This window comes from Prunus mume, linkage group LG4 (genome assembly GCF_029339155.1).
Source record: "Prunus mume cultivar Tortuosa linkage group LG4, ASM2933915v1, whole genome shotgun sequence".
Classification (NCBI taxonomy): domain Eukaryota; kingdom Viridiplantae; phylum Streptophyta; class Magnoliopsida; order Rosales; family Rosaceae; genus Prunus; species Prunus mume.
Genome location: NC_142701.1, coordinates 11,123,956 through 11,149,429, shown reverse-complemented (window position 1 = coordinate 11,149,429; position 25,474 = coordinate 11,123,956). Strand labels below are relative to the sequence as shown.

The following is a 25,474-nucleotide window of genomic DNA, read 5'->3' as shown; positions in this document are numbered from 1 at the left end:
CTTGTGAATTTATAGGATAAATATATTGGATATCAATTACCTTTTGGTAGAATCATGGGAAGCCACCAAATCATTATTCACCAGATATTGGCAAGACATCAAAGTATCCAATTGCGAATCATGTATCCACTGAGAAACTGTCTAAACCACTCAAGGCTTTGTGCATCGGTTGTCTGCTATTCGTATCCCAACCAAGGTTGCTGAAGCATTGAAAGACCCTAAGTGGGTTCAAGCTATAAAAGAAGAGACGAAAGCTCTTGAGAAAAATTAGCCTTGGAGACTAGAAACTTTACCACAAGGGAAAAGGACCGTCGAATGTAGATGAGTGTTTACTATTAAACCCAATGGTGATGGATCTATCAAGCGATACAAGGTAAGGCTTGTGGCCAAATGATACACACAAACCTACGATATAAACTATGAAGAAACCTTTGCTCAAGTAGCAAAGTTAAACACAATCAGAGTCTTACTGTCCCTTGCAGCTAATTTGGATTGATCACTACACCAGTTTGATGTAAAGAATACTTTCTTGCATGGAGAACTCACAGAGAAGGTGTATATGAGCATTCCTCCTTGATATAATACAACTAAGATTGGAACAGTATGCAAATTACGAAAGGAATTACATGTATTGAAACAGTCACCACGCGCATGGTTTGGACGGTTAACCATGGCGATGAAGAACAATGGTTTTAGATAGTGTAACTCAAATCATACTATGTTCTTGAAACATCAAAAAGGAAAGGTAACTGGTTTAATAATCTATGTTGACGACATGATTATTACTGAGAATGATAAACATGAAATATCATAGCTACAAGTCTAACTACTGAATTTGAAATGAAGAATCTAAGTGGACTCAAGTATTTCTTGGGAATTAAGGTGGCTCGATCAAAGCAAGGCATATTTCTCTCTCAAATGAAATATGTCTTGGACTTGTTGACAGTCACAAGAATGCTAGACAGCAAACCTGTGGACTCTTCTATTGTTCAGAATCATCATCTTGGAGAATACCCAGATTAAGTTCCAACTAACAAAGAAAGATACCAAAGGTTAGTGGGAAGATTGATATATTTGTCACATACTTGACCATATATTGCTTATGTGGTGAGCGTCGTCAGTCAATATATGCATTCTCTAAGTGAAGACCACATGAATGCAGTTCTTTGGATACTTAGATATTTGAAGTGTTCACCAGGAAAAGGACTTATGTTCTCAAAACATGGTCATCTTAATATTGATGGGTATTTAGATGGAGATTGGGTAGGCAATGTAACAAACAGAAGATCCATATCTGGTTACTTCATATTCGTAAGAGGTAATTTTGTGACATGGAGGAGCAAGAAACAGAAGGCTAGTGCAGAAGCCGAGTTTAGAGGTAGGACTAAAGGAATTTGTGAGCTCATTTGATTAAAGAAGTTGCTTACTGAACTTGGGTATGAACCTACATCCACAATGAATCTTTTTTGTGACAACAAGGCTGCAATCGCTATTGCACAAAATCCGGTTCAACATAATTGCATCAAACATGTTGTGGTGGATTGACACTTCATCAAACAGAAGCTTGAGGCTAAAGTGATTCAGTTTTCTTTCGTGAAGTCCGAGGATCAATTGGTGGTTATTTTAACAAAGGCAATTTCCAGTAGAGCATTCCACAATTCACTAGACCAGTTGGGCATTGGCAACATCTATGCACCAACGTGAGATGGAGTATTGGAGTAACTTGTGGACCATTGACTTTCCTTGCTTACCAAGGATTCCCATATTAATTATAATTTATTTACTTTAATTCCTAATTTCCTACAGTAAATAGAAATAAGAATTTATTATTTTACTTGGCCACTAAGGATCTATTGTATTATAAATATGACCGCCTACAAGGAGAAGAATACACAAAAAATTCTCACAAACAAATATTTTCTCTAAGTTTCTCATATTTTAGCAAAAACTTCCAATTGAAAATCATAATAATAAACGCCTTCATGACTTGTAAATATTTCAAGGCCGAACGACATGATATTCGAATCAAATCAAATCACCTCCTAAAAATCCCCATGACAAAAATGTCAACATCAACACCCCATATACGTGAAATATCATAAACACATATTCTCAAACTATATAATGATTCGATGGTGTAAAGAGAGAGCAAATTGCAAGTTAGTGACTCGATTCACATAATCAACTATGGGTGATTCTCTGCATATAAAAATTGAAATAAGAGAGACGTCAAAGCCAAGTAAATAGACTGTGCAACAAAATCAGGGTATCAAGGAAATATATCATGGAATTCGATTTGAAAAAGGTCAATAAGGAATTGTAAAAATAATGTAGCTTATTTATTTTCAGAAAAGAAAAAAGTCCAAGCATGAATCTTGTTAAATTGATCTATCTTATTATTGACAGTATTAATAGGGGAAATGTTTGCAGATATGGACTTAGAGCGGTTATACTCCTCATTCTGCATTGAGTTTGAATCACTCTTCCCTAATTTAGATCGCTTATATCAAAAACCAAAAAATAAAGAGGGGAAATGTTTAATAGGGTTTTGGGACCATGTAAGTAAATTGAAAAGTATTTAGAATCAAGCCCGTTAATGATTTTACTGATAACTTACCGCATAATGTTGGTAGATATTTCAAGTTCAATACTCCAATCGGAAAAGTCAAAACAGAAATTTTTGAAAACATGATAAGATGAGATGCACAAACATGAGTGCACATCACTTCAATTTCTTGAGCAAATATCTTGGAAATGTGTGATGAAATTCACAAACATGAGTAAGTCTCATCTTGCTTTAGGATCATCCGTAAGCCTCAAAATCTTAAAGTGTCAGACTGAGATGATACAAATAGCAATACACAAACCTCCAATCTTATCCATACCCGAAAAGCAAAACTAAAAAAAAACTAAAATGGTCCATAACGTGGCAAGAGCCGTACTGGTTATATAATTAAAAAATAGAATAAAGTTAAAGAAAGTCCATAAAGTGAGGAGAAAAGACTGAGAAAAACAATATTTATTGGAGTACGTGCCAGGTTGGAATTGCCTTTGGGCTTCAGCAAAATCTGCCGTGTGTTTATCTCTGTCTACTTCCTCCAGCAACATGTGCCATTTTTTCCCTCTTCTATTTCTGATCACCACACTCTGAAAATTCATATTAAAATCAAGAGAGAATCATTTCCTCCTTGAAGATAAGAACTACCAAATCCTACAAAATCCCAACTGGCTTTTCTTCTCTAGGGACAAAAACAGAGAGAGAGAGAGAGAGAGAGAGAGAGAGAGAGAGCCAAAGAGAAGAAAAGATGTTGGAAGGCAAAGCTTTCGTGGAGGACACAGACATGCCAGTGAAGATGCAGATGCAGGCCATGGCTGCTGCTTCTCAAGCTCTGGATCTTTATGACGTCTTTGATTGCAGATCCATAGCCGCCCACATAAAAAAGGTACAAACTTTCTCTGCCACTTTGTCTAAACTAACATAATTGAAGAATTTCCTCTGTTTTCTTTCTGTGGCTAATTGATGGATTCATTTTTTTTAATTATTTTTTTTCAGGAGTTTGACATGAGATATGGAGGCGGTTGGCAATGTGTGGTGGGCTCAAACTTTGGGTGTTTCTTCACTCATTCAAAAGGAAGCTTCATCTACTTTACACTTGAGAGTCTCAGCTTTCTCATCTTCAAAGGGGCTTCTTCTCCTTCCTCCTTACCCAAAGGCTAACGCAGTGTTTGGCAGAAAAGAAAAAAAGTTGGAGATTCAGGAAGGCTGTACAGTTTGCTTTTTTGTTTCCCTTTTTTTGGGTTTTTCTGGTTTTCCTGAACAGGGTTGGTTTTGCAATGGTGATGTTTAGGCTAGGCTATGCTAGGTATGGACTTTTATTTTGTGATCAAGTGCTTTGTAATGATTTTCTATGCAAGCAATGTGATATAGCTTTTAGCTAGCTTTTTTATTTTTATTTTTTTTTTAGAATCTTTTTTTACTGTTTGTTTCTGGAATTAATTTCCTATCTGACATTTTCTGGCTCAAAGGGAAGAAAGAAGGACCCAAAATAACAGGAAAATGATTTTGGTCCAGAGGGGCCTTGTCTTAGTTTAGCCTAAACTATTTTTGTTTTGTGGATGTTCTTATCAGTTTTGTTTTTATTTATTTTTAGTTTAGCCTTCTTTATTCCCTAACTAGTTTGGAATTAGAATTGTTTCCAATATTAAAAAGATGGATTAATTTCAATTTAGCACTCTCCAGTTGTACTCATAAGATAAATTAATTTCAATTTAGCACTCAATTTTAACAATTAAGTACGAATTTGTCAATGTTTTTCAATGTAGTTTTGGTTTTGGTTTTATCCTAGGATTAGGATATATTGTCTGAAAATACCCTTAAAATAACTTTAAAACACAAAAATGTGAGACCTACGTGGCATATGAATGGAATGTCCTAGATTGACTGAAGAGTGAGTCAGCAAAAGTTGGCATCACCAAAGATGTCTCAATCCACCTCCTCATTAACCCTATCCCTTTATCCACCACTAACTTTTTGAGATTCACATATTTTTTCCTATTTATCTTCTCAATCACCAAGCAAATTAGTATATGATGTCGATAAACCTCTTTCTAAGGAAAAAATAAAAATAAATATTAGAGTAGTATTATCTTCCACTAAAAATATAAAATCAGCCTGGGAATTTAGCAATGCTTATGACAACCTTTGTTATCTACCACAATTGCTTGTAGTTCTATAATGGTCAATGTTGAAAGGGGAGGAAAGGATGCCCAGCGACTGATTCTTTTGGCTAATTTTATTAATTTTCATAAGTTTTTTATTTTATTTTTAAAATCAGCGATATTGGATGAGGTGAGAATCAAACTTAGTACCTCAAGTGCATGAGTAAATACTTTTGACAACTTGAGGTATAAGCCCCTTGCATAAAGTTCATGTATATGTATTTTTTTTGTCTAGAAACATAAAGTTCATATTATTAGTTTAGTTTACATTGCGTGATTTGATATTTTTTTTAAAATACAAGTGATAGTCTAAATTATAAGGGGAGGAAGATTTCTCATACATACACACACCATAAGGTTTCAATTTGAGACTACTTGTCCACAAATCAAGGCATTTTTTTATTGGATTAGACCCTATGTCTACGTAATTTGATACTTAAACTAGCAAAAGGTTTTTTCAGTCGCCATTTGTTGAACAAAAAAATTCACCACCTAAACACTTCTTCTTTTTTATTTTTTATTTTTTATTATTATTTTTTATTAATAATATACAAGCGATATTGGGAAGGGTATTCAAACCCAAAAACTCGGTGGAAGAGTAGCTTCTTTTAACAACTTGAGCTACAAATTTGGCATGAACGAATAGGTTGATTTTTATTAGCAGTATCTTGTAGGTAGTGATGTGGTGATTCAAATACTTGTCAATTTCATCCTCACCTTGTCCTTGTCAAATGCATCCATATCTAGAATTGTGTCAATACAAGTTTATGCATCTGAATAGCAAGTATATCCAACAATTTTAAAAATAATAAACAAATGCAAAGCAGAAAATTGAAGTTTGACTTTCAGCATTACCGTTGGCACACTTAAAATCATATGATCATTGCAACATGATTTGAAGTGTGAAGAATTTTGATGGTCTGGGAATTGAGGAAGTCAAGAGAAGAGTTAACAAGATTAGGATTTCTGAGTGCACATTTTCTCAAACCCCAGGAATTCCTTGTGCTCAATCTTTTTCACCATGTTTGCTATGCCAACCCCACCTGTTCACAAACAAAAGCTATGTAAAACAGAAAATCCATATCTTGATCTGGACACATATGTAAAAATGACACATACCTAATGTCAATGCACTCACAAATATTGTTAAAGCCAGAATGAAGATGATCAAGGATGCTCTTCCTAATGCTTTGATCACCTTTCCCACTAAATATTGCCCCATGATCGCGGAAACGGTAGCAACAGCAGCGAAGTAGAGAGCTGCACAAGAATCACAATGAAATAAAAGCCAACATTTATGACTTAGTTGAAGATAGAAATCATCTTCTAGACTTATTGACACAGAAACTTGAATGGTTAAGAAATTTACCATATGGAATTGGAAACCGTTTTAGGAGGTAGTATTCTACCACAGACATGGATGAAGAGAATGTCATGATAAATGTGGCTGTGGCACTTGAAACCTGCAAATGTAAGGAGGATTTAAAGGCGTCCAGTAATTTCCTAGAAAGTTTATGATGGATAGCTTTTCCCCTTTGAGGGGTGCAAAAATGGAAATGAAAACAATGTGAATTGTACTGTAATTAATAAAAAAAAATTTAACTTTCAAAGGAAACAAACTCAACTGCAGAACTTATCAAATGTTGAAGCATGAAATGTACCTGAGGAGGAATTCCCATCTCCAAAAAGACTGGGCCCATAATAAACCCTCCACCAAGACCAAGCAACCCACCAAGTATTCCAGCTACTATGCCAAGGACACAATAAGAAACAAGCTTGTGCACTCTCCAGTTTGCACCACCTTCTCCCTTGGATTCAATTATTCTGCTCCCCTTGTATAGCTTAACTGCCTCATATGAAGTTATCCCCACGGTCACCGGAATCTGAACAAAAAGAAAAAGTTCCCATATTGTTAGGTTCTTATTTCGCAATCATCATTTCCAGCCACAAGGAAGATAGCTTTCCTGATACAAGCAGCATGGAAGGTACCTGCAAGAGATTTAATATCCAATATACCACTGAACATTTCGTCGCGTAATTCTGTGCCAGCAAAAATGAGTTTCTTATTAATCTGACTTCTTAGGGAAATTCCAAATAAATAAGCTATCAAGGAAAATCAACATCATATGTACTTGATTGAAACCTTAGCAATCTGCAATGCAAGTATTATGATCCAGACAATAACTATGACCCCAAGTTGCCTCCAGTGAACATTGTGAAGAATAGAAACCTGGGAAGGTCACAGAAGAAGTCAGTCCCTAAAACCATGCATAGAGTTTAGTTTGAAAATTCTAACCTTCTTTCTTTTAGTTTCCTTGGTTTCAGTCGTGTCGTTGCCTACACCTCCAGGGATAGTTATGTCTTCACTGCCAGCATCTAGTTAAGGAGCATGTTAGCCTGGAAAACCTATAGATGACAGACGTATACCAGAAAGTGAAGAAATGAGTGACCAACTCACCTTTTGATTGCAAACTTTTGGAAGCATCCAGCAAATTCTGAAGAAATGAAACAAGGTGCAGTATTAGATGGACAACATGATGCAGAACATACAATCAGCCTAGAAAACAAGCAAATTTTAAAACTACCTTTTTCGTGATGGTTTCTTTCTTCCACATCTCAATGCCTCTGAAGAACGACTTAGTTGATGTGCCTGCAGATATGCATAAATAAGTTGTCCAAGTGTGAACAGGGAAGGATGCAGTTTAGAAAAGTGTTACCTAAGAGAACAATAATGAGTAAGATTGTGATCATCCATTCAGGAAGAACAACATTCAAAGAAACTCCTATACTGATCCCCAGCACCAACATTGGTTGGAACAGAAGTGCAAGATCATAGTCAATGAGGGGCAACTCGAGTGTCGGATGCCTGAGCCTTAAATTGTAGAAGACAGTTGCAGCTGCTCCACTTGTGATCATACCTGACCAACCACACAGAAACATATAAAATCAATTTTCCTGCTTATTATTATAATTCTTTGGAATTTTATAAAACTAATGTATTTGAGTTCAGAAGAGGTGGCTTCTTCAGAAGGTGAAAAGGGAAAAAGCTGTGATGAAAGTACTTACATTTTGATATTGCTGTCGATGATTTCTGATCAAAGCCAATAATCAAGGTGAGCATTGGAACAAAAAAGCCACCCCCACCAACACCTCCTACACTCCCAAATGCTGCCCCCAGGAATCCAATTATCGTTCCAATGGCAATTTTCCAGCCAAACCTCATTTCCTGTGACCCAATTTCAATGAATAATGCACCACAACATTTCTCAGTAAGAGCTATCTAGAGTGCCAGACCTTCTAAAATCTATTATTAAGAAGAGAAAAACAAATGAGTCCATGCTTTTTGGCCTATTGGTAACAGAGAAGTTGTTTCTTTGATGATAAAACAGAGGAAGGTCGGAGGGAACAATAGGGAATGGAAATTGAGAAGTAAAACAGTATACATAAATATATAGGCCAAACTTTTTACATACTTAAATCATTCTTAAGCAACATTTTCTCACCAGCCAAACAGTTCAGCTTCACACAATCAGTCTAGAATCACCAAAAAAATATATATATCTGACAAAGTTAATGGAAATTGGACTTACAGGCCAGACATGCTTATAAACCACTCCATCGGGATGCGAAAGAAATTTGGACGCTCGGATTAAGTCATTAGATTCAACCTCTTCCCCAAGAGTCTGACTTGACGGTTGCTGCTCCAAAATTTCTTGTGCTGAAACAAATACTAAAGCTAAAACAAGGTAAACCATTCCAAGCAACCTCAGACTCCACCAATTTGATCCGCTCCGAGACGCCATCGGATGCCTCAGAACTTCCTCCTCAAACCCAACAATCGAAACAGAACATTTATTCTAACAAATACTCATGGTTGAAACCAAAACCATGTTCTTCTACCAAGTTCTGCAGAATTTCAAAGTACTGTTAAGAGGAGTACTAATCTCTAGACATAAGCAGTCAATTTTGGAATCTATTCTTGTGTTCAGAATTTTTCCTTGTGACTGTACACAAAAGTGGTACTTTCTCAACTTGTCAAAAGTATAGTGGTAGCCCAGCCGTGGACTAGTCTCTCTCAAACTCCCAGCCAAGAAGACATTTCAAGTTCAGATTGCATGCAAGAATTTCATGCATGAAAACAAGCTTGAGGTCTGCTAATTCACACACACACCCCGTCCACTTTCAACTTACCAGTTGCCTGTCTGCTTCCCATGCCATGATAAATTTTTTTCTGATGAAATCAGAGGAAGAAAAAAAAGTAGCAACAAAAAAGACCATGTAAAAAAATTATGAAATGAAGAATCAAATTACTTTAACCTTGATGTTGTAGAAACCCACTTAGCCTAGCATTATGCAGACAACTGACCAATATCTGTGATGCATCCACATTTTTTTCTTGTTTCTTTGTGTACACCGTTTCTGGTAGTCTTCACTGGCTATAGTTTTGGTTAGAACTTTTATTTCAATTTATATATTCTTGTAGTTTTGGTGGACGGGAAACTTAATTGTTCTGTGTTTAATTGCTTGTGTTTTGGCGTTTATTTATTTATTTTTATCTAGCTAGAAGTTATCATTTGCAAAAGGTGAAGGAGATGGAAGAATATGATGTTAAATGCATTTAATTTAGTGGCCGACTTCTCCTTGCTTCCAAGCATCCCATCACATCAAGTTGGTTCACATCACCAAAATTCTGGTAAATTATTACCGTCAGTGTTTAAAAAAAAAAAAATTTAAAAAAAAATAAAAAAAAAAAAAGGGGATTCCATAAAACAAAAGGTAAATTGAAAGCTGTAAATTTTGGTCGCTTTGCTTCCACAAGCCTTCTTATTTTAAGAATTCTAAGTGTGAACTAACCACCTTTTGGTCTAATGATATTTCTCTCAAATTTAATGCTCGGTGTTATTTTCATTCTCATGTCATTATAGTACAAGGTTAAGACAACAAGATGGGAACAAGAAACACAAATCTTGGTTTGTTTGAAAAATCTTCATCAATTGGATTTTAGATACCCATGAGAAAAAGCAAATATCATTCTCAAGTGTCACAACCACAAGATAAATGCCACATAACGTATGTATTGTGTGATAAATGCGAGACCAGACAAAATGTATCAAGACTGTAGATGGGCTTGACCCATCCCAATTTGGTTTGAGCCATGTCTAGGCCATCTCAATGTCATGCACAACTCGAGACCCAAATGTGGCCGGATTTTTTTACAATCAGATCTTGATAAAGATTTGATCTAAACACTTATCATATATGATATCGATTTACAATTTGAAAACATAACATGTTAAATTATTTAATAACATCATACTTTTAACGTGTCAAATATTGCTCCGCCTTTTGTTGTCTTTATTTCAAATTGTCTAAGCGCTGCCTCCAAAAAAAAGATATTCAATTGTACCAATCAATGGAAGTACATAAAAACTCCCCACTCCAATTTTGTTGAAATGATTAGAGCGTCACCAAATTAATGAAAACTTACTTGGAATACGGCATGCAATTTTTCATGTGTTCTCATTGTTAATTTTCTCAGTGGTCCAACAGACTGCTATAAACAAAATCCAAATTTAGTCAAAGGCACCAAGAAAAAGCTAACCCGTTCATATTTGCTTGATGTGATAGAGATATAAGGTAGAAAATAATTAAGGGAAGCTGTTTTGTCCATTGTGTGCATAACGTGAAGGATAAATCTTTGTCCATAGGAAGCCAAAAGCAACTTTGGCTGATTTTGTATAGGTTGCTTTTGATGGTTCAAATTCTATATCCTGTTCAGGTTTTTAGCCCTTATCATCCTTCAAATTTTATATAAAGATACCCTAATTTCCATTTATTTTATTATAAGAAAGGAATTTATAATAAAATCTCATAAATCATTAGGAAAGCAACTGATAAAATTTATTTTCCAAATCTCAAAAGGTACAAGCCGAATTGGTGCTCAAGAATTTCAGGACAGTTCGTTTCTCTTCCCTCTCATGCTAGTGATAACTTGTAGGGCCAGCTTAGTTGGTCCAAAAAAGGATCCAACTTTTGTTGTCAAATCAGAGGAATCTTGAAGCTTAGGGTAGGGTAAGGAGTTTGCGATGGTGGAAGTGGAAGCAGAAAGTCGCTGAAACTAGGCATCATAAGTGCAGATGTTTTCAAATCCCATGTATTCTTTGTGCTCAATCTTTTCAACCGTATCTGCTATTCCAACCCCACCTGTTTAAAAACACATTAAGCATCCATTAATCATATGGAGGAAAATAAAAAGATACCCTAATCCATTTCATGGGCAGGAAATGATCACTAACATAATGTATGAATGAAAACATACCTAATGATATTGCACTCACAAAGATTGTGAAGGCCAGAATGAAGATAATTATAGATGCTCTCCCTAAAATCATGACCACCTTTCTCACTACATGTTGCCCTACAACGGCAGAAAGGGTGGCTACAGCAGCAAGGTAGAGAGCTGCAAGACAAATCAAATAACACTGACTAAAGCCAACTTCAAATTATTGGAATAAGTTTTATCTTCCGACCATTCAACATTCTATAATTTACCAGAAACTTGAATGGCTACGATGGTTACCGTAAGGAACTGGAAAACGATGTAGGAGGTAGTACTCTATAACAGACATGGAGGCAGAAAATGTCATGGCAAATGTGGCTGTGGCACTTGACACCTGCATGAAAGTTCTCAAACAGAGTGAGCCAGGCATGAAAACAAACAAGTATATAGCATAATTACCACTTAAAGATGACTGTTCTTAATGGGATAATTAAATGCTGGATTATATGCAAGGAAATTCAATAAACACAAACTCAATTAGTCCACTCACTAACATCAAAGAGAAGTACAAAATTCACCTGAGGTGGGATTCCCAGCTCCAGAAAAACAGGACCCAAAATGAACCCTCCACCAAGACCAAGCAATCCACCAACTATACCAGCTACGATGCCACAGGCACTATAAAGAACAAGCTGGTGCACTTTCCAATCTGTGTGCGATTCGCCCTTGGATGTAATCACTCTATGTCCCAAGTACAGGTTAACTGCCTCATATGTAGTTACTGAGAAAGCAACAGGGATCTGAGAATTCATTTGAGGAAAAACAAAGAAAAACATCATGGTTTTGAACCAAAATTCATTAATTCAATCTCAAATGAGGGTCGTATTTGAAGCGTGAAATATGGAAAGTGAAGATTTATGTTTTCTTCTGATAAGGGACATGAAGGGTACCTGCAAGAGGTTTAATGCCCAATATGCAGCTGAACAAGTTGTGGTATAATTCTGTGACAACAAACAATTTTCCCATCAGTCTGACTCAATGCATAAAAGCAAAAAAAGGGAAGTACCAAATCATAACGCCTATAAAGAAAATCATCCAAATAGTAGATAAATACCTTAGAAATCTGCAATGCAAGTATTATGACCCAGACAGCAACAAGAACTAGAAGTTCCTTCCAGTAAAGATTCTCAATGATAGGAACCTGAGAAGGTTACAGAAGTCAGCCTCTAAAATGCTTCATGGAAAATATAAACTGCAAAGATTAGTACCTCTGTTCTTTTAGGTTCCCTGATTTCTGTTGAAGTGTCAATGCTTGGGCCACCAGGTAGAGGTTTGTATTCAACTTCTTCCCTAGGATCCCCTGAATGAAAAAATTTCTATATGTTAGACTGGTTCAAAAGATGAAAAACCATTGCTAGCAAAGAGAGATTGAGAGATCAACTCACCATTCGACTGCATTTGTCGTCTAGCAGCCTCCTGAAAATTGGAAAAGTAGAGTGAGCCAAGATGCAGGGGATGGATTAAGTTATGCCATATTTACAAATCAAACTAACACATCTTAAGGTGACCTCTTTCATTATAGTTTCCTTCTTCCATGTCTCAACGCCCTTGAAGAATGCCCTAGTTGATGTGCCTGCATGTCATCACTATACGACTCAAACAAGTTGTCCAATTGATGAAACAAGAAAAGCACAAAAGATTTCGTTTCAAATAACTCTTACCTATGAAAGTAATAATTAGCAACACAGTAATCATCCAGTCAGCCAATATCACATTTAAAGCAACTCCAATACTGATCCCAAGCACAAGCATTGGTTGGAAAAGAAGCGCCAAGTCATAATCGATGAGGGGCAGCTCAAGCGTGGGATGCCTTAGCCTTAAATTGTAGACAACAGAAGAAAATGCAGCACCAGTGATCATACCTGACCAACCAGCACAAGCATTCAAAATTGCGTTCATTTTTATGGATTCATTCGGTGAAAGCAAAAAGGACCCATATGTTTCTATCTGTCTGCATTTTTCGGTCTCTCCACGTGCAGGATCGAGTTGCATGCGAGAGATGGTATTAGCTTGATATATATTGTTTGGCACATTTCTTAACAGTTTAAGCTTTTCACTGAGACACATAGTCAAATACTACTATTAAAATGTAAGAAGGGAAAAGAGAACTAGAAGTATAGTTTTTTATCTAATGGTCATAACCAGAAGTATACACTGATGCATAAGTTGAATAATTGCATCAACACTCAAGACCTCAAATAGCATGACTTGGGATGATATTTGGGGGTGCCTAATTGGATTTTATAAACGCTGCAATAAAATTTGAGGCTTCTGTTGCAGCTGAAAACTGTAAAAGAAGGCAAAACCTGTGAGAAAGGACTTACACTTTGATATTGCTGTTGATGATTTCTGATCAAACCCAATAATCAGAGTGAGCATTGGAACAAAAATGCCACCCCCACCAACTCCACCAACAGTCCCAAAAGCAGCCCCAAAGAATCCAATTACTGAACCCACCACAATTTTCCAGCCCAATTTCATTTCCTGCATATCCAATTTCACCACGTCATAAATAAGTCAAGTTTTGAACACTTACTGCACCCTCAAAAACAAAAACATAAAAACTTAAAAACATAAAAAAAGAAGCAAATTTTGAACTATTCTAAAGCACTAAACAAGGGTGCTCTAGCAAGCACTACATATCTAGGCTTCTGCTGCTCTTCCACAACCATTATCATGGTTTTTCAAGCTTTAGAATCGAATTCGGATCGTAATTGAATTTTAAATTGAAAGTAAGCTATATCAAATCAGATTCAGATTAAAATCCAGACACCCCTATCAGAAACCACCATAGTCCACAAAAAGTATCTTCTTGTAAGTTTGTGCCTGCTTGAAAGAATCTTTTTGGAGTTCGGTTATTTTTCTTGGGCTGAACTTCGCTATCAAAGAGGGTTGAATTCCCCTACTTATCCCTTTGAGGATATGAGTAGGTCTTAAGACCACCCCAAAAAAAGAAGAAAAAAAAGGAAGAATCTTTTTATGTGTTTGTGTTAGATTTTGTGAGTGTAAAACAGAGACTAGCTGCAGCATACACAATCATGTTCATCTGTAATAATTCCTTTACATAGACTTTATTATATGCTGGATAAATGATGTTTTGATAAATAAAGCACTGCAAAAAGTGCCTTTAAATATATATATTTTTTAAAGCTCCATAGACTCATAAATTTATCATAACCCACAAACACCTTTTCCTGTAAAGAAAAATATAGGACTTACCATTCAAAATATATGATAAGGGAAATGAAAATTAGACTTACAGGCCAAACATGCTCATAACTCCATAATCCTGGACCTTGTTGCCATAGAAAGTTGAACACTCTGGTAAATAGATCATTATCAGATTGAAACTTTTGAGTCCCATTAATGTATCTTGAAGAAGCATCATCTTGCTCCAAGCTGGTTCCTTTGCTGAAGCAAGTACAAGAAAACCAGTCACAAGCAATATTGCAGTCCACCTTAGACCCGACCATTCTGCTCCAACAACTTCTGTAGCCATGGATGCAGATTTATGTCTGAATCTTTGTAATGAAAACTCTGAAAACAAAAAAAGGAATAATTTCCAGTTATATAAAAGAAAGCAGGTTAACCCGAATGCATGCATTAATAAAATTCTATAAATAGTAATGGGTGCATGATCACCGACATATAGATATGAGAAAGAAGCTAACCAAAAAGAAAGAAATAATAAACAAAAGGAAAAGAAGCTGTAGCTCAACTGAGTCAAACCAAAAAAGCACTACCTTGCTTCAGCGTACTCACTCTATTATATGGCCCTGTAATGTCAGTCATATAATTATATATAGGATGGATCTCTTATGTCAATCATATCATTTACTCTTCTCTCTCTCTCTCTCTCTTCTCTCTCTCTCTCTCCCCTTCCTTGTTTCTACAGGAACAAATTTTTTGAGGATTAAACTTCTTTCAGGATATAAAAATAAACTCTATACCCAAGTTTGAATATCTCTTTTCGTAGTTTAGATCAGATTAAAGTAGAATATTCTTGTATAAAAAAAATTAATAATAATAAATAAAGCTTCTTTTATTATAGACTCATTCCATACTAAAAATATTTATTTTATAAAAATAAAATAAAACCCTTGTATTACACTTATTAAATTGAAGCCAAATATGCATTAGTTACTAATTATGGCTATTTTGCCAAGGTAAATAATGATAGCAAATTAAAAGTCATTCACTTCAGTCAATATTACTCTTAAATTTTGAATTTGACTTTATGCTAATCCCTGAGCAATTATTGCCGAAATATGTTTTTGGTGATCTGAATTAGCTTTCGATGGGGTTTCAATAATTGTGGGGGGGACTGTACAGTGCTCACCGTAGCCACACAGACCTTCCGTTTCAAGGCCATCCACGTGTTTTTTTAGGTAGAAATTTCATTTTTCTAGTTAAAAATAAAATACGTACTTTTTTTTTTGTTTGTCGAAACTTAGAAGGGAAGATGTCATGAGTTCAAATTTGAAATCATTGATATGCAAATAAATACTAGTATCACTGAGCTATAATACTTCTAAGAAAAGAAACTCTTACTTTCTCGTCAACTATATGATTTGATGTATTTTATATATATTTGTGTTTTTATGAGTAATTTGAACGTACAATCCCTTTACAATAAATTTTTTATTATTATTTTCAACACGTGATCTCGTGGCATAAATAAATGATGTGAACGTACCAACCCTTTATCAGTACTTATTTATTTATTTATTTATTTAAAACACGTGATATTAGCAAGAATTGACTAGACAAGCAAAACCACACCACACAAGACAGACAAGAGTCTTAGATCACAAGCTGTGGGACATGCCTGTCCTGAGCCAGAACCCAAACCTAAACCTAAACCTGGGTATAAAGGTTGTAGTGTCAAAGAGTTGTTAACACCACAATGCCCACCTCCTTTACATCTAATTCATATCATAGACCATAACTTAATGAATTATCAACACCTTCTTCCTTCCCATTGGATTATATAATATTGAAAAAAAAAAACAAAAACAAATACAGGTCAACAAATGCTTTTGTTCCCGGAAAGAGAGTTGGAGATAACTTAATAGGACCAGCCAATTCGTAGGTCCAGAAAGCTTGAGATTGGGGAAGTGAAGACAGAAGTCACTAAAACTAGCCCTGCTAAGTGCAGATGTTTTCAAATCCCATATATTCTTTGCGCTCAATCTTTCCAATCATATCTGCTATGCCAACCCCACCTGTTAAAAACAAAATATTAAGCATCCATTGAAAAGAAACCAGAATCAAAATCATTGGGACATGACAAATACAAGGTAATCTCTTCTGCAAATCAATCAAAAATATTCACATACCTAGTGATATTGCACTCACAAAGATTGTGGAGGCCAGAATGAAGATAATTATAGATGCTCTGCCTAATACACTGATCACCCTTCTCACTACATGTTGGCCTACAAGGGCAGACAGGCTGGACATAACAGCAAAGTAGACAGCTGCAAAAAATAAATTGACAATGACCAGAGGCCGGGACATCAAATTATTGAATGCCAAAGAAAACCTTGTATTCCTACCATTCAACGTTTTATCAACAGAAACTTGAATGGATGAGAGAAGTTACCGTAAGGGACCGGAAAACGTTTGAGTAGGTAGTACTCAACAACAGACATGGATGCAGAGAACGTCATTGCAAATGTGGCAGTTGCACTAGATACCTGCACGACAATTCTCAACCATTGAGCCAGGATGGAAACAATATCATTAGAAAATAGGGAGATTCACTATTATATCCAATATAGGAGCTCAAATTATAAAATAAAATAAAAACCATATATGAAATGGACTTTAGAAACACACCCAAAGTCTATTTACAACATAACAAAAAGACTTTTTAACTTCTTTTAAATTACAAAACTGTCATTGATTTCTTAAAACAAACTCAACCCAAGAACCTCATAAAAAAGCTCAAAACACTCAATAGGGCATCAATGTAATTTTATAATCAAAATTAAATTCAATAGGACCAGTTGTCATTTTTTGGGTTTGTTTATAGAAATTAAATAGTGTAGGGTTTATTTATAATTTTAGTGCTAAAAATGGGTATATGACTAAATATCTCTAGAAAATAAGGGCCGTCGTCTCTTAAATGATTTTAGGACCACTTATCTCTAACAGATAGGAACACTCATGACTTATCACTTGAGTGAAGTTGTGAAGACAGTGTAGTGGGAAAGTGTGTACCTAATTTTGAGCTGTTTTTAACTTATAAGAGAAAGGTGGGACCTGTTTCTTACTGGGATTGAATGCTAGAATTATATGAGGAAATTAAAGAAATGTCAGTACACCTGAGGTGGGATTCCCAGCTCAAGAAAGAGAGGTCCCAGAATGAACCCTCCACCAAGACCAAGCAATCCGCCAACTATACCAGCTATGATGCCACAGGCACAATACAGAACAAGCTGGTGCACTTTCCAGTCTGTGACTGATTCTTCCTTGGATGCAATCACTCTGCGCCCCTTGTACAGGTTAACTGCCTCATACGTAGATACTCCGAAAGCCACAGGGATCTAAAATATAAATTAAAAAACTACTGAACGACGACTCGATAATTCAAGCTCATAATGGGGACTGTATTTTCTTATGCAACAAATGGAAAATATAAGTGTTTTTCCTTGTAAAAGACATGGAAGGTACCTGCAAGAGATTTAATACCCAATATTCTGCTGAACAAGTTGTGGTGTAATTCTGTGCACAACAAACAAGTTTTCAAGCTCAGTTTTCAATGCATGAAAGCAAAGGGAAATGAACCACATAGAAATGGAAAAAGACCTTAGCAATCTGCAACGCAAGTATTATGACCCAGACAGCAACAAGAAGAAGTAATTCCTTCCAGTAAACATTCTCAATAATAGAAACCTGAGATGGTTATAGAAGTCAAGTCTCCAAAATCATGTGTCTAAGGAAGGACATTCAGGCTGCAAAAATTGTACCTCTGTTCTTTTAGATTCCTTGGTGCCTAATAGAATGACATTGTTTGGGCCACTAGCTAGAGGTCTGTATTCAACTTCGTCACTAGAATTACCTGAATCAAAGACACTTAAATATTAGACTGGAAACGAATCCTCGTTTCGACGCCCAAATTTGGATAGGTGAAGGAACATTGCTAGCAAAGACAGAATGATAGATAAACTCACCATCTGACTGCATTAGTCTGGCAAACTCCTGAAAATTCAAAAACTAGTCAACTGAAATGCAGGGTTTGATTAAGTGAAGCCACATATACAAATAAATCCAATGACTAAATTTTGAGACAACCTGTTTCATTACAGTTTCTCTGTTCCATGCCTCAACACCCTTCAAGAATGCCTTCGTTGATGTGCCTGCAGGAGGTTATCAGAATACGACTTGAACGAGTTGCCTAAAATGGAACGAGAAATCATATAATTCTTACATAAGAAAAAAATAATTAGCAACACTGTGATCATCCAGTCAGCAAAGATAACATTGAAAGAAACTCCAATACTGATCCCAAGCATAAGCATTGGTTGCAAAAGAAGTGCTAGGTCATAGTCGATGATCGGCAGATCAAGTGTCGGATGCCTTAGCCTTAAATTGTAGAAAACACTTGCAGCTGCTCCACCAGTGATCATACCTGTCCAACCAGAGAGAACCATGCCAAACTGCTTTCAGGTGTGTTTGCTGTTGAATTATAAGCTCTTAAGCTGAGTTAAGAGTTAGTTAAAACAGCATTTTTGTTTTCTTAATTTTATAGCCAAGTGTAAAGATCCTATTGGATAACTAAATGAATAGCTGAGATCACCTTGTGATGTAAGGTATCCAGCTACAGATGCCTAACGGTTATATTCCACACTCCAAGTGCTTGAGGTTGTAATGGAATAGAAGAAAACATTCCTCTGCTCCAAGAAAGCAGAGCAGTAGCCATTTTTCTTTTTTCCTTCCTCTCTCCCTTCGTCACTCTCACTCACACACATCAGAAAACGCTAACATTTGCAAAGTGAAAAGCTAGAATGATGAACTTATTTATAATTTTTGTTCTTCAAAGGCAATGGCACACACATCATTTGGTGGAAAGCAAAGGACCTAATTGAAATTAAGCATCTCAAATTGCGATCGGTTACATCCTCCATGGAGAAAAACAGAACCAGAAGTATAAATTCATCATGTTTATTTCTATAAACAGCAGTTGAGGGGCAAATAGGTTTCATTTCAATATTGCATCAACATTCAAATAGCATACAGTTTCTAAATTACCGAGATGATCTTAGGGGGGCAAAATCAAATGTCGAAAAATAATGTCCATTTGTGTTCTACACAGTTCTAGAAGAATCATGAATACAAGGATGGTTCTAGAGTTGTGGAGAACATACTATGTCGGCTAGACAAAGAGAATTGAAGTTGGAAGAACTCTCAAGAGCAAGAACACTCATGTTGCTAGACTATGGCGGTGGAGTATGATGGCTAAACAATAGCCACAAAATTAATATTGTACAATATAGAATATTCTAGATGAAGCCACACACTTGTGGCTGGAGTAAAGAAGCCAAGTCGGTGGACTTGGTGATGTCGGCAAAGAATGCCTATAAATAGGCATGCAGTGCAACGAAGCAAAGTGGAGTCTAACAACGAAGCCAAGAGCTACCCAACAAAGCTATGTTGAGGAGCCAATAAGCTCACCAATCTAAGTGAAGGGCCAAATAACCCAAACTACATACTAAATCAAGTGTGGTGGCCAATTAGCCTACACCAAGCTATGACTTACACTTGGATATTGCCGTTGAAGATTTCTCATCAAATCCTATAATCAAAGTGAGCATTGGAACAAAAATGCCACCTCCACCAACTCCACCAACAGTCCCAAAAGCAGCACCGATGAATCCAATTACTGTACAGACAACAATTTTCCAGTCGAATTTCAGTTCCTGCATATCCGATTTTGCCACATCATAAGTTGGACAAGTTTTGAGCAGTTACCGGCCAAAAGTTTTAAGTCTTGTTGAACCATTTTAAAACAATAAACAAAGGGTGTTCTAGCATGCACCATCTGTACTTCCATGGTTCCACAATCAATCAAAGGATCAAACTATTCAATTTTCTAAGCAATTCAGGTTGCAATCTGCTCTTGTTAGAAGGAAAAATATGGGAATGACATATCAGAAATATCATGAAGGAAAAACTCATCAAGAAGGTAATTAAAGTTAAGACGTACAGGCCAAACATGCTCATAACCCAATCGACCCGGCTGCCAAAGAAAGTTCAACACTCTGTCGAAATAATCGGGTAGAAACTTATCACTCCCACTGTAACTTGAAGCATCTTGTTCCGAAGTTTCTTGTGCTGAAGCAACTACTGAAGCTGCTAGAAGAAAACCAATCACAACCATTGCAGCCCTCCTCCTAAGACTCCACCATTCTAATCCAACTTGAGCCATCTAATAACTCCAACCTACAGAATATCAAACTTCCTTAAACCAAAAGCTCTGTAAAAACACAGTTCCTATTTGTTGCTGCTGTCCCTCACTCTCTAAGCTGGAAATGGAGTTGCTAGCCAAAACCTGGAAGTAGAGTGAGCTTTGCTTTCTATATTTGTATAAAGACGGTGACTTTAAATTTAAAGCTATAGAGAACTGCGTATCACCGGACATGAAAGTACTAAGAAACTTCTTGCCAAAAAGAACCAAGAAGCTTTCAGAAAGGAGCTCTGTTTTTGTCACACTCTGCCTCCCTCTCTCTCTCTGTGTCGTCCAAAATCTGTCTTGACTGTCTTTTTCTACCTCTCTCTCTCTCTCGCGTCCAAAATCTGTCTTCACCGTCTCTTTCTGCCTTTCTCTCACTGGCTCTCACTTCCGTTTTCTCTCTCTCTCCTATATAAGGTGGAATGGAATGGAAATCTCATGAATCTTTTGTTTGCTTCTTCAAAATATTCCCATTCAAACCATGAGCCCGCTTCTCTTGCAGACAATAATAAGTAAACAATTTTCTATTTAAACCCCACACTTTTCTTTGTTCACTCAAATACTTAAATCATTAAACTTTTAAATTTTATTATTGTGTAAAAAGACAAAAAAGAGTCATCTAACTTAATACTTAATCCTATATATATATGCACACACCTCTACACATCTCACCACTCTTCATATTAAGTTTTATAAAAACACAAACTCCTTTACGCCTTATTGCCAGATTACTCTTCTCTTTTAATCTAATACCTACTACACTCTCATCTTCTCTTCACAAACCCTAAATAATAAAATAATAAAATAATAATAATATAATGTTGCTACACGGTTGACAACATTATTTTTATCTCTTCAAGTAATGTGAGGTTGAGGTGAACTTAAAGTGATGAGGGGCAAGAGAGTGAGGAGTGAGGTTGATGAATTTTTTCATTTTTTTATTTTTTCTGCTGGGTGTGTATTTTATGGCAGTTTGGGAAGATAGTGAGATTATCTTAAAAATTGTGAAAATTCGAATTAAAAATTGATAAACTTAGAGTATAGAGTGAACAAAGAGAAGTGCGGAGTTTAAATAAATAAAAAATAATAAATAAAATAGCTTTCGTCCACTGGGAAATGTTTAGTAAATCATTCCAATCTTTCCTAGGATTTTATCCTCTATAATCTAAAATTAGCTTTTCATATATGGCAGACATTTTGTGCTTTATTGGGTCCTGAAAGTATCATCCACTGGAGTAAATTATGTCTTTGTTTAAAAAGTCAAAAAGTGTTTCGCTAATACATGACTCAAGATATATAGATTGACGTAAACGGGATTTAGATATACATATGATTTTGGCAAGATGTTGACCAACACTTGCCTTTTTCTTTTTCTTTTCTTTATGGAAAGCTAACATATCTGGATATGATGCGCAAACGTGGGTTACACTAGTTGCGGGTACAGTGAGTACGTCATTTTGCACTCAAATTCAAGTTTTCTTATTTATAAATTAAATTAAATTAAAATAAATTATTACTTGTATTAAAAGATTTACTATTATATTCAATATATAGGCTCAAATTATAAAAATACAACATATGAAATGGACTTTAGAAACACACCCAAATCTCATTTACAACATAATAAAAAAGCTTTTAACTTTTTATAAATTACAAAACTGCCATCAATTTCTTAAAACAAGCCCAACCCCAAAATCTCATAAAAATACCGAAAACACTCAATAGGACATCAAAGTAATTTAATACTCAATATTAAATTTAATAAGGCCAGCTGTCATTTTTTTGGGGGTTTTTTGGGTATGTTTATAGAAATTCAATTGTGTAGGGTTTATTTATAATATTAGTGTTAAAAATGAGTATATCACTAAATATCTCTAATAATAATTGGCTGTGATGGTTATTTCTCAACATAATCAACCAATTAATAAAGCGAATAGATCCATGAACTGCATTGGTCCATCAAGTTGTGTGCAGATCCAATGGCCGATCTCCATACAAAAAATAGCACTATCAGCAACAAGTGATTGAATTAAATTAAATGACAGGAAATTGAGCTGCAATGATTTGTTTATCATGGGTTCCGGCAAAATTAAGCAACCGACAGAACGAGGTACAGAAACAAAAGGTTGACATACACATATCTCTTTACACCACACACAAAAAAAATAAAAATAAAAATAAAAATAAAAATAAAAATAAAAATTTGTAAGCATCCACCATAACATGTTGCCCATGATGATAATGTGAGGGAGAGAAGTTTTTGCATTATTTTGATACAAGCGATATTGCAGGAGGAGAGAATCGAATCTAGGATCTAGAGTGCAAGGTAAAATACCTTTAACCATTTAAATTACTAGTCCTTGGGAGAAGTGTTTGCATTATTTCATCAAATCTTTGATGAATTAGAATCTCCATGAATATAAGATCCTATCTAACACAAAAACCTGCCAACACCACCAAAATCCAAGGCATTTTTATTCTTCTATTTTTTGTTTTTCATCGTTTTTGTTTTCGATAATTTACTTAAATCTTACAATTCACCAATATCCTACATCATTCATGTTATACCACTACTGATCTCCGGTGACAACAATTCACTACCATCGTCTATATAGACCCATCATGAGAATCATTCATACATGCATTTGTTTCAAACAGGAAGTTAAACTACACAAGAGAGCTGCCTTTATGGCGTGGCGAGTTTACCTGACTGAAGATCTAACGGTAAGAGAGTGGCCAAGTGAGAAAGCCAGGGGAAGATTTATCGTCATTGATAGAGCCCCGAGTTGCTCACAGATGTAAAAACACTGGGGCCCTGTTTGAAGCTTCAAAGTTTTTACAAGTCAAATGACTAACTTCTCTTCTGGGTTCGCATAAACTTATAAAAATAGAGAAGATAAAGATTCATATGAAACTTAAATATGTTACCGAAAATGATTAAGAAAACCAATTGCAAATGTTTGTAGAGAAAATGGATTTTCAGATAATGCATTATATTGAATCAGACGAGCTCTATATAGCCAGTCTACTGCAAAAAATTACAACATTTTTCTTGTCATGGATAATTGAGTGGATTTTTTTTTATAGAGTAAGCGATGTTTGGTAATTTAGGCACCAAGACCATTAGCCGCAAGGACATAAACTACCAAAAAAAAGGTTAATACAAATGTAGAAGCACAGTAACTACTTTTTTTTCAGTTAATAAGATGGAGGATCAGTTTTCTACTCCTTTTTTTCCTTCCTCTCTCGTTAATAATAAGGAGCATCAGTTAACAATACCTAAAACAAATCCTATAAGAATACAGAAACCATTTTCCCAAAGCAACAAGGAACTAATAAGAATGTGTAGGCAAAATTCCTATAAACACTAACTAGCCTCTCCACACACACTTCCGCGCATGCGAGAGGCTTTTTTTAAAAAAAAATTTAATTTTATTTTAGAATTAAAAAAATAATTGGTAGTTGTGTTTCATAAAAATAGGACCTATTATTTAATTTTTTTTAATATGAAAAAAATGTGAATTTACTATATTATCCTCATTTAATTAATAATTTCAATTTTTAATGTTTGAATTAACCAAGAGCATTTTTTGGCATTCCGCCAAAACCTAGATCAAAGCGGGCCATTAATTGTAAGACGAATTAGTAGCAAACAAAATACATCATAGTCCATTAAACGGTGGCACAACCCAAATTGCTCTTTGAGAATTGGAGTGTGGAAAGTAATGTTGTGTGATGGTTCCGTCCTCCAAGTTGAAGATACCCATATCAAATGGTTCATCACTGTGTAATGTTGGCCAATTTGAAAAATAATCATTGGTGTAATATATGGAATTTGGCTGGCATTCAGGAAACTTTGAAGCTAAAACAAAGATTGAGTGATTGCCACCCACGAACAGAGCCTCATCTCCAATGCTTTTCACCTCAACCTTGTGCCCAATAGATCCTCCATCTTCATACACCCACTTGTAAACGATGAAGTGTGTAGTCTGCTGCCTAGCATCATACCTGAAACGACCGTCACTTGACTCATAAAATCTTAGGATATGCAACAAGTCTCTCTTATTTGATTCCACAAGATATGCATGCAAAAATTTACAAGATAGGAATGGTTTATAAGGTGTGCGTAGCTTTAGCCGTGGCGAGTCACTGCTAAAAACATCCAATGACTCAATCTCTCCATAGGTTTCAAGTGCGTACACTTTGCTTTTATAGAATATAACATCATCAAATTCGCCAGTTGGGATGGGGTAAGTCCAATTGTTTTGGCCTGCCTTGATGAAAGCCAACATGAAAAAGCGACCGTAAAGTGCTACAACCACATAATTCTCCGGATTCATAGTGGGATCAGCAGACAAGATAACCTTACGAACGTAATGCTCATGGTAGGGGGGGTCATCGTGTGAGATAATGGTTTTCAAGGGAGGGAGAAAGATGGGCTTTGCTTTTGTGAACACGGGAAGTCTTTGCTCAACATCTACTGTGGCAAACCAACCATGGCTAGAGCCACAACACCTCCTGCTAAAAGGCACTTGCAGTCGAATATTGTTGTAGATTCTTCCTTCAGAAATGTTGTACACTACCCTTCTATGGTTGTCGTCCTGCTTCGGGATCAAGAGTATGGGGGGAGTTGTTTATTGCCCCACCATTGCGTTGCATGATTATAAACGACATTGCTTGCAAACAGCAGCAAATGAACATGGTCAATTGGTTCTAATAACTTATCCAGAATAAAAAAAGACGAGCACTGGAAGGCTTGTCCATCCCACACAACTGAAGCTAACAACCGGGTTCCTACGACAGGGCTTCTTATTAGACTTAAAAGAACTGGACATGATTGATAATGAATTGTTCTTATCAAACTTTAATTTTGAAACACAAGGAAAAGGCAAAACCAGAGAATATAATAAGAACAAAGTATGGATGGAATGTAATGCTTTGTTATGCAGAGAAGAATG

At 35.8% G+C, this 25,474-nt stretch overlaps 4 protein-coding genes and 1 pseudogene across 11 annotated transcripts; 1 reads left to right on the top strand and 4 right to left on the bottom strand.

Annotated features, from left to right (window-relative positions):
- The first annotated feature begins 3,157 nt into the window (after window positions 1-3,157).
- Window positions 3,158-3,938, top strand: LOC103327948 (dynein light chain LC6, flagellar outer arm-like protein). The gene is made up of 2 exons (XM_008230328.3): window positions 3,158-3,443; window positions 3,554-3,938. The coding sequence occupies exons 1-2, from the start codon at window positions 3,306-3,308 to the stop codon at window positions 3,716-3,718; spliced, it is 303 nt and encodes a 100-aa protein (XP_008228550.2). The 5' UTR covers window positions 3,158-3,305; the 3' UTR covers window positions 3,719-3,938.
- A 1,499-nt stretch (window positions 3,939-5,437) lies between these two features.
- LOC103327947 (sulfite exporter TauE/SafE family protein 3-like) lies at window positions 5,438-9,209 on the bottom strand. 2 transcript variants are annotated; one of them, XM_089050542.1, is made up of 13 exons: window positions 9,031-9,209; window positions 8,310-8,625; window positions 7,786-7,945; window positions 7,437-7,637; window positions 7,305-7,369; window positions 7,178-7,214; window positions 7,016-7,095; window positions 6,863-6,949; window positions 6,709-6,759; window positions 6,381-6,602; window positions 6,089-6,182; window positions 5,839-5,979; window positions 5,438-5,762 (listed from the first exon to the last, which is right to left on the bottom strand). In XM_089050542.1, exons 2-13 carry the CDS (start codon window positions 8,520-8,522, stop codon window positions 5,677-5,679), a joined length of 1,437 nt encoding a protein of 478 aa, XP_088906668.1. In that variant the 5' UTR covers window positions 8,523-8,625; window positions 9,031-9,209; the 3' UTR covers window positions 5,438-5,676. The 2 variants fall into 2 exon arrangements, with proteins under 2 accessions (XP_088906668.1, XP_008228546.2); XM_008230324.3 differs by having other exon boundaries at window positions 8,911-9,170.
- A 1,365-nt stretch (window positions 9,210-10,574) lies between these two features.
- On the bottom strand, window positions 10,575-14,912 carry LOC103327946 (sulfite exporter TauE/SafE family protein 3-like). Of its 5 annotated transcripts, none has more exons than XM_008230322.2 (13): window positions 14,803-14,904; window positions 14,320-14,596; window positions 13,384-13,543; window positions 12,721-12,921; window positions 12,568-12,632; window positions 12,445-12,475; window positions 12,268-12,359; window positions 12,114-12,200; window positions 11,950-12,000; window positions 11,578-11,799; window positions 11,300-11,393; window positions 11,039-11,179; window positions 10,575-10,923 (listed from the first exon to the last, which is right to left on the bottom strand). In XM_008230322.2, the coding sequence occupies exons 2-13, from the start codon at window positions 14,530-14,532 to the stop codon at window positions 10,838-10,840; spliced, it is 1,443 nt and encodes a 480-aa protein (XP_008228544.2). In that variant the 5' UTR covers window positions 14,533-14,596; window positions 14,803-14,904; the 3' UTR covers window positions 10,575-10,837. The 5 variants fall into 5 exon arrangements, with proteins under 5 accessions (XP_008228544.2, XP_088906028.1, XP_088906027.1 ...); XM_089049902.1 differs by having other exon boundaries at window positions 14,779-14,829; XM_089049901.1 differs by lacking the exon at window positions 14,803-14,904 and adding an exon at window positions 14,731-14,797.
- An 895-nt stretch (window positions 14,913-15,807) lies between these two features.
- Window positions 15,808-20,984, bottom strand: LOC103327945 (sulfite exporter TauE/SafE family protein 3-like). 3 transcript variants are annotated; one of them, XM_089050096.1, is made up of 13 exons: window positions 20,271-20,967; window positions 20,036-20,105; window positions 19,824-19,946; window positions 18,495-18,695; window positions 18,359-18,423; window positions 18,238-18,265; window positions 18,034-18,125; window positions 17,873-17,959; window positions 17,738-17,788; window positions 17,389-17,610; window positions 16,665-16,758; window positions 16,399-16,539; window positions 15,808-16,284 (listed from the first exon to the last, which is right to left on the bottom strand). In XM_089050096.1, the coding sequence occupies exons 1-13, from the start codon at window positions 20,490-20,492 to the stop codon at window positions 16,208-16,210; spliced, it is 1,473 nt and encodes a 490-aa protein (XP_088906222.1). In that variant the 5' UTR covers window positions 20,493-20,967; the 3' UTR covers window positions 15,808-16,207. The 3 variants fall into 3 exon arrangements, with proteins under 3 accessions (XP_088906222.1, XP_008228542.2, XP_088906223.1); XM_008230320.2 differs by lacking the exon at window positions 20,036-20,105 and having other exon boundaries at window positions 19,824-19,983; window positions 20,271-20,984; XM_089050097.1 differs by lacking the exons at window positions 18,495-18,695; window positions 20,036-20,105 and having other exon boundaries at window positions 19,824-19,983; window positions 20,271-20,984.
- A 3,194-nt stretch (window positions 20,985-24,178) lies between these two features.
- Window positions 24,179-25,351, bottom strand: LOC103327987 (uncharacterized; annotated as a pseudogene).
- Window positions 25,352-25,474: the final 123 nt, after the last annotated feature.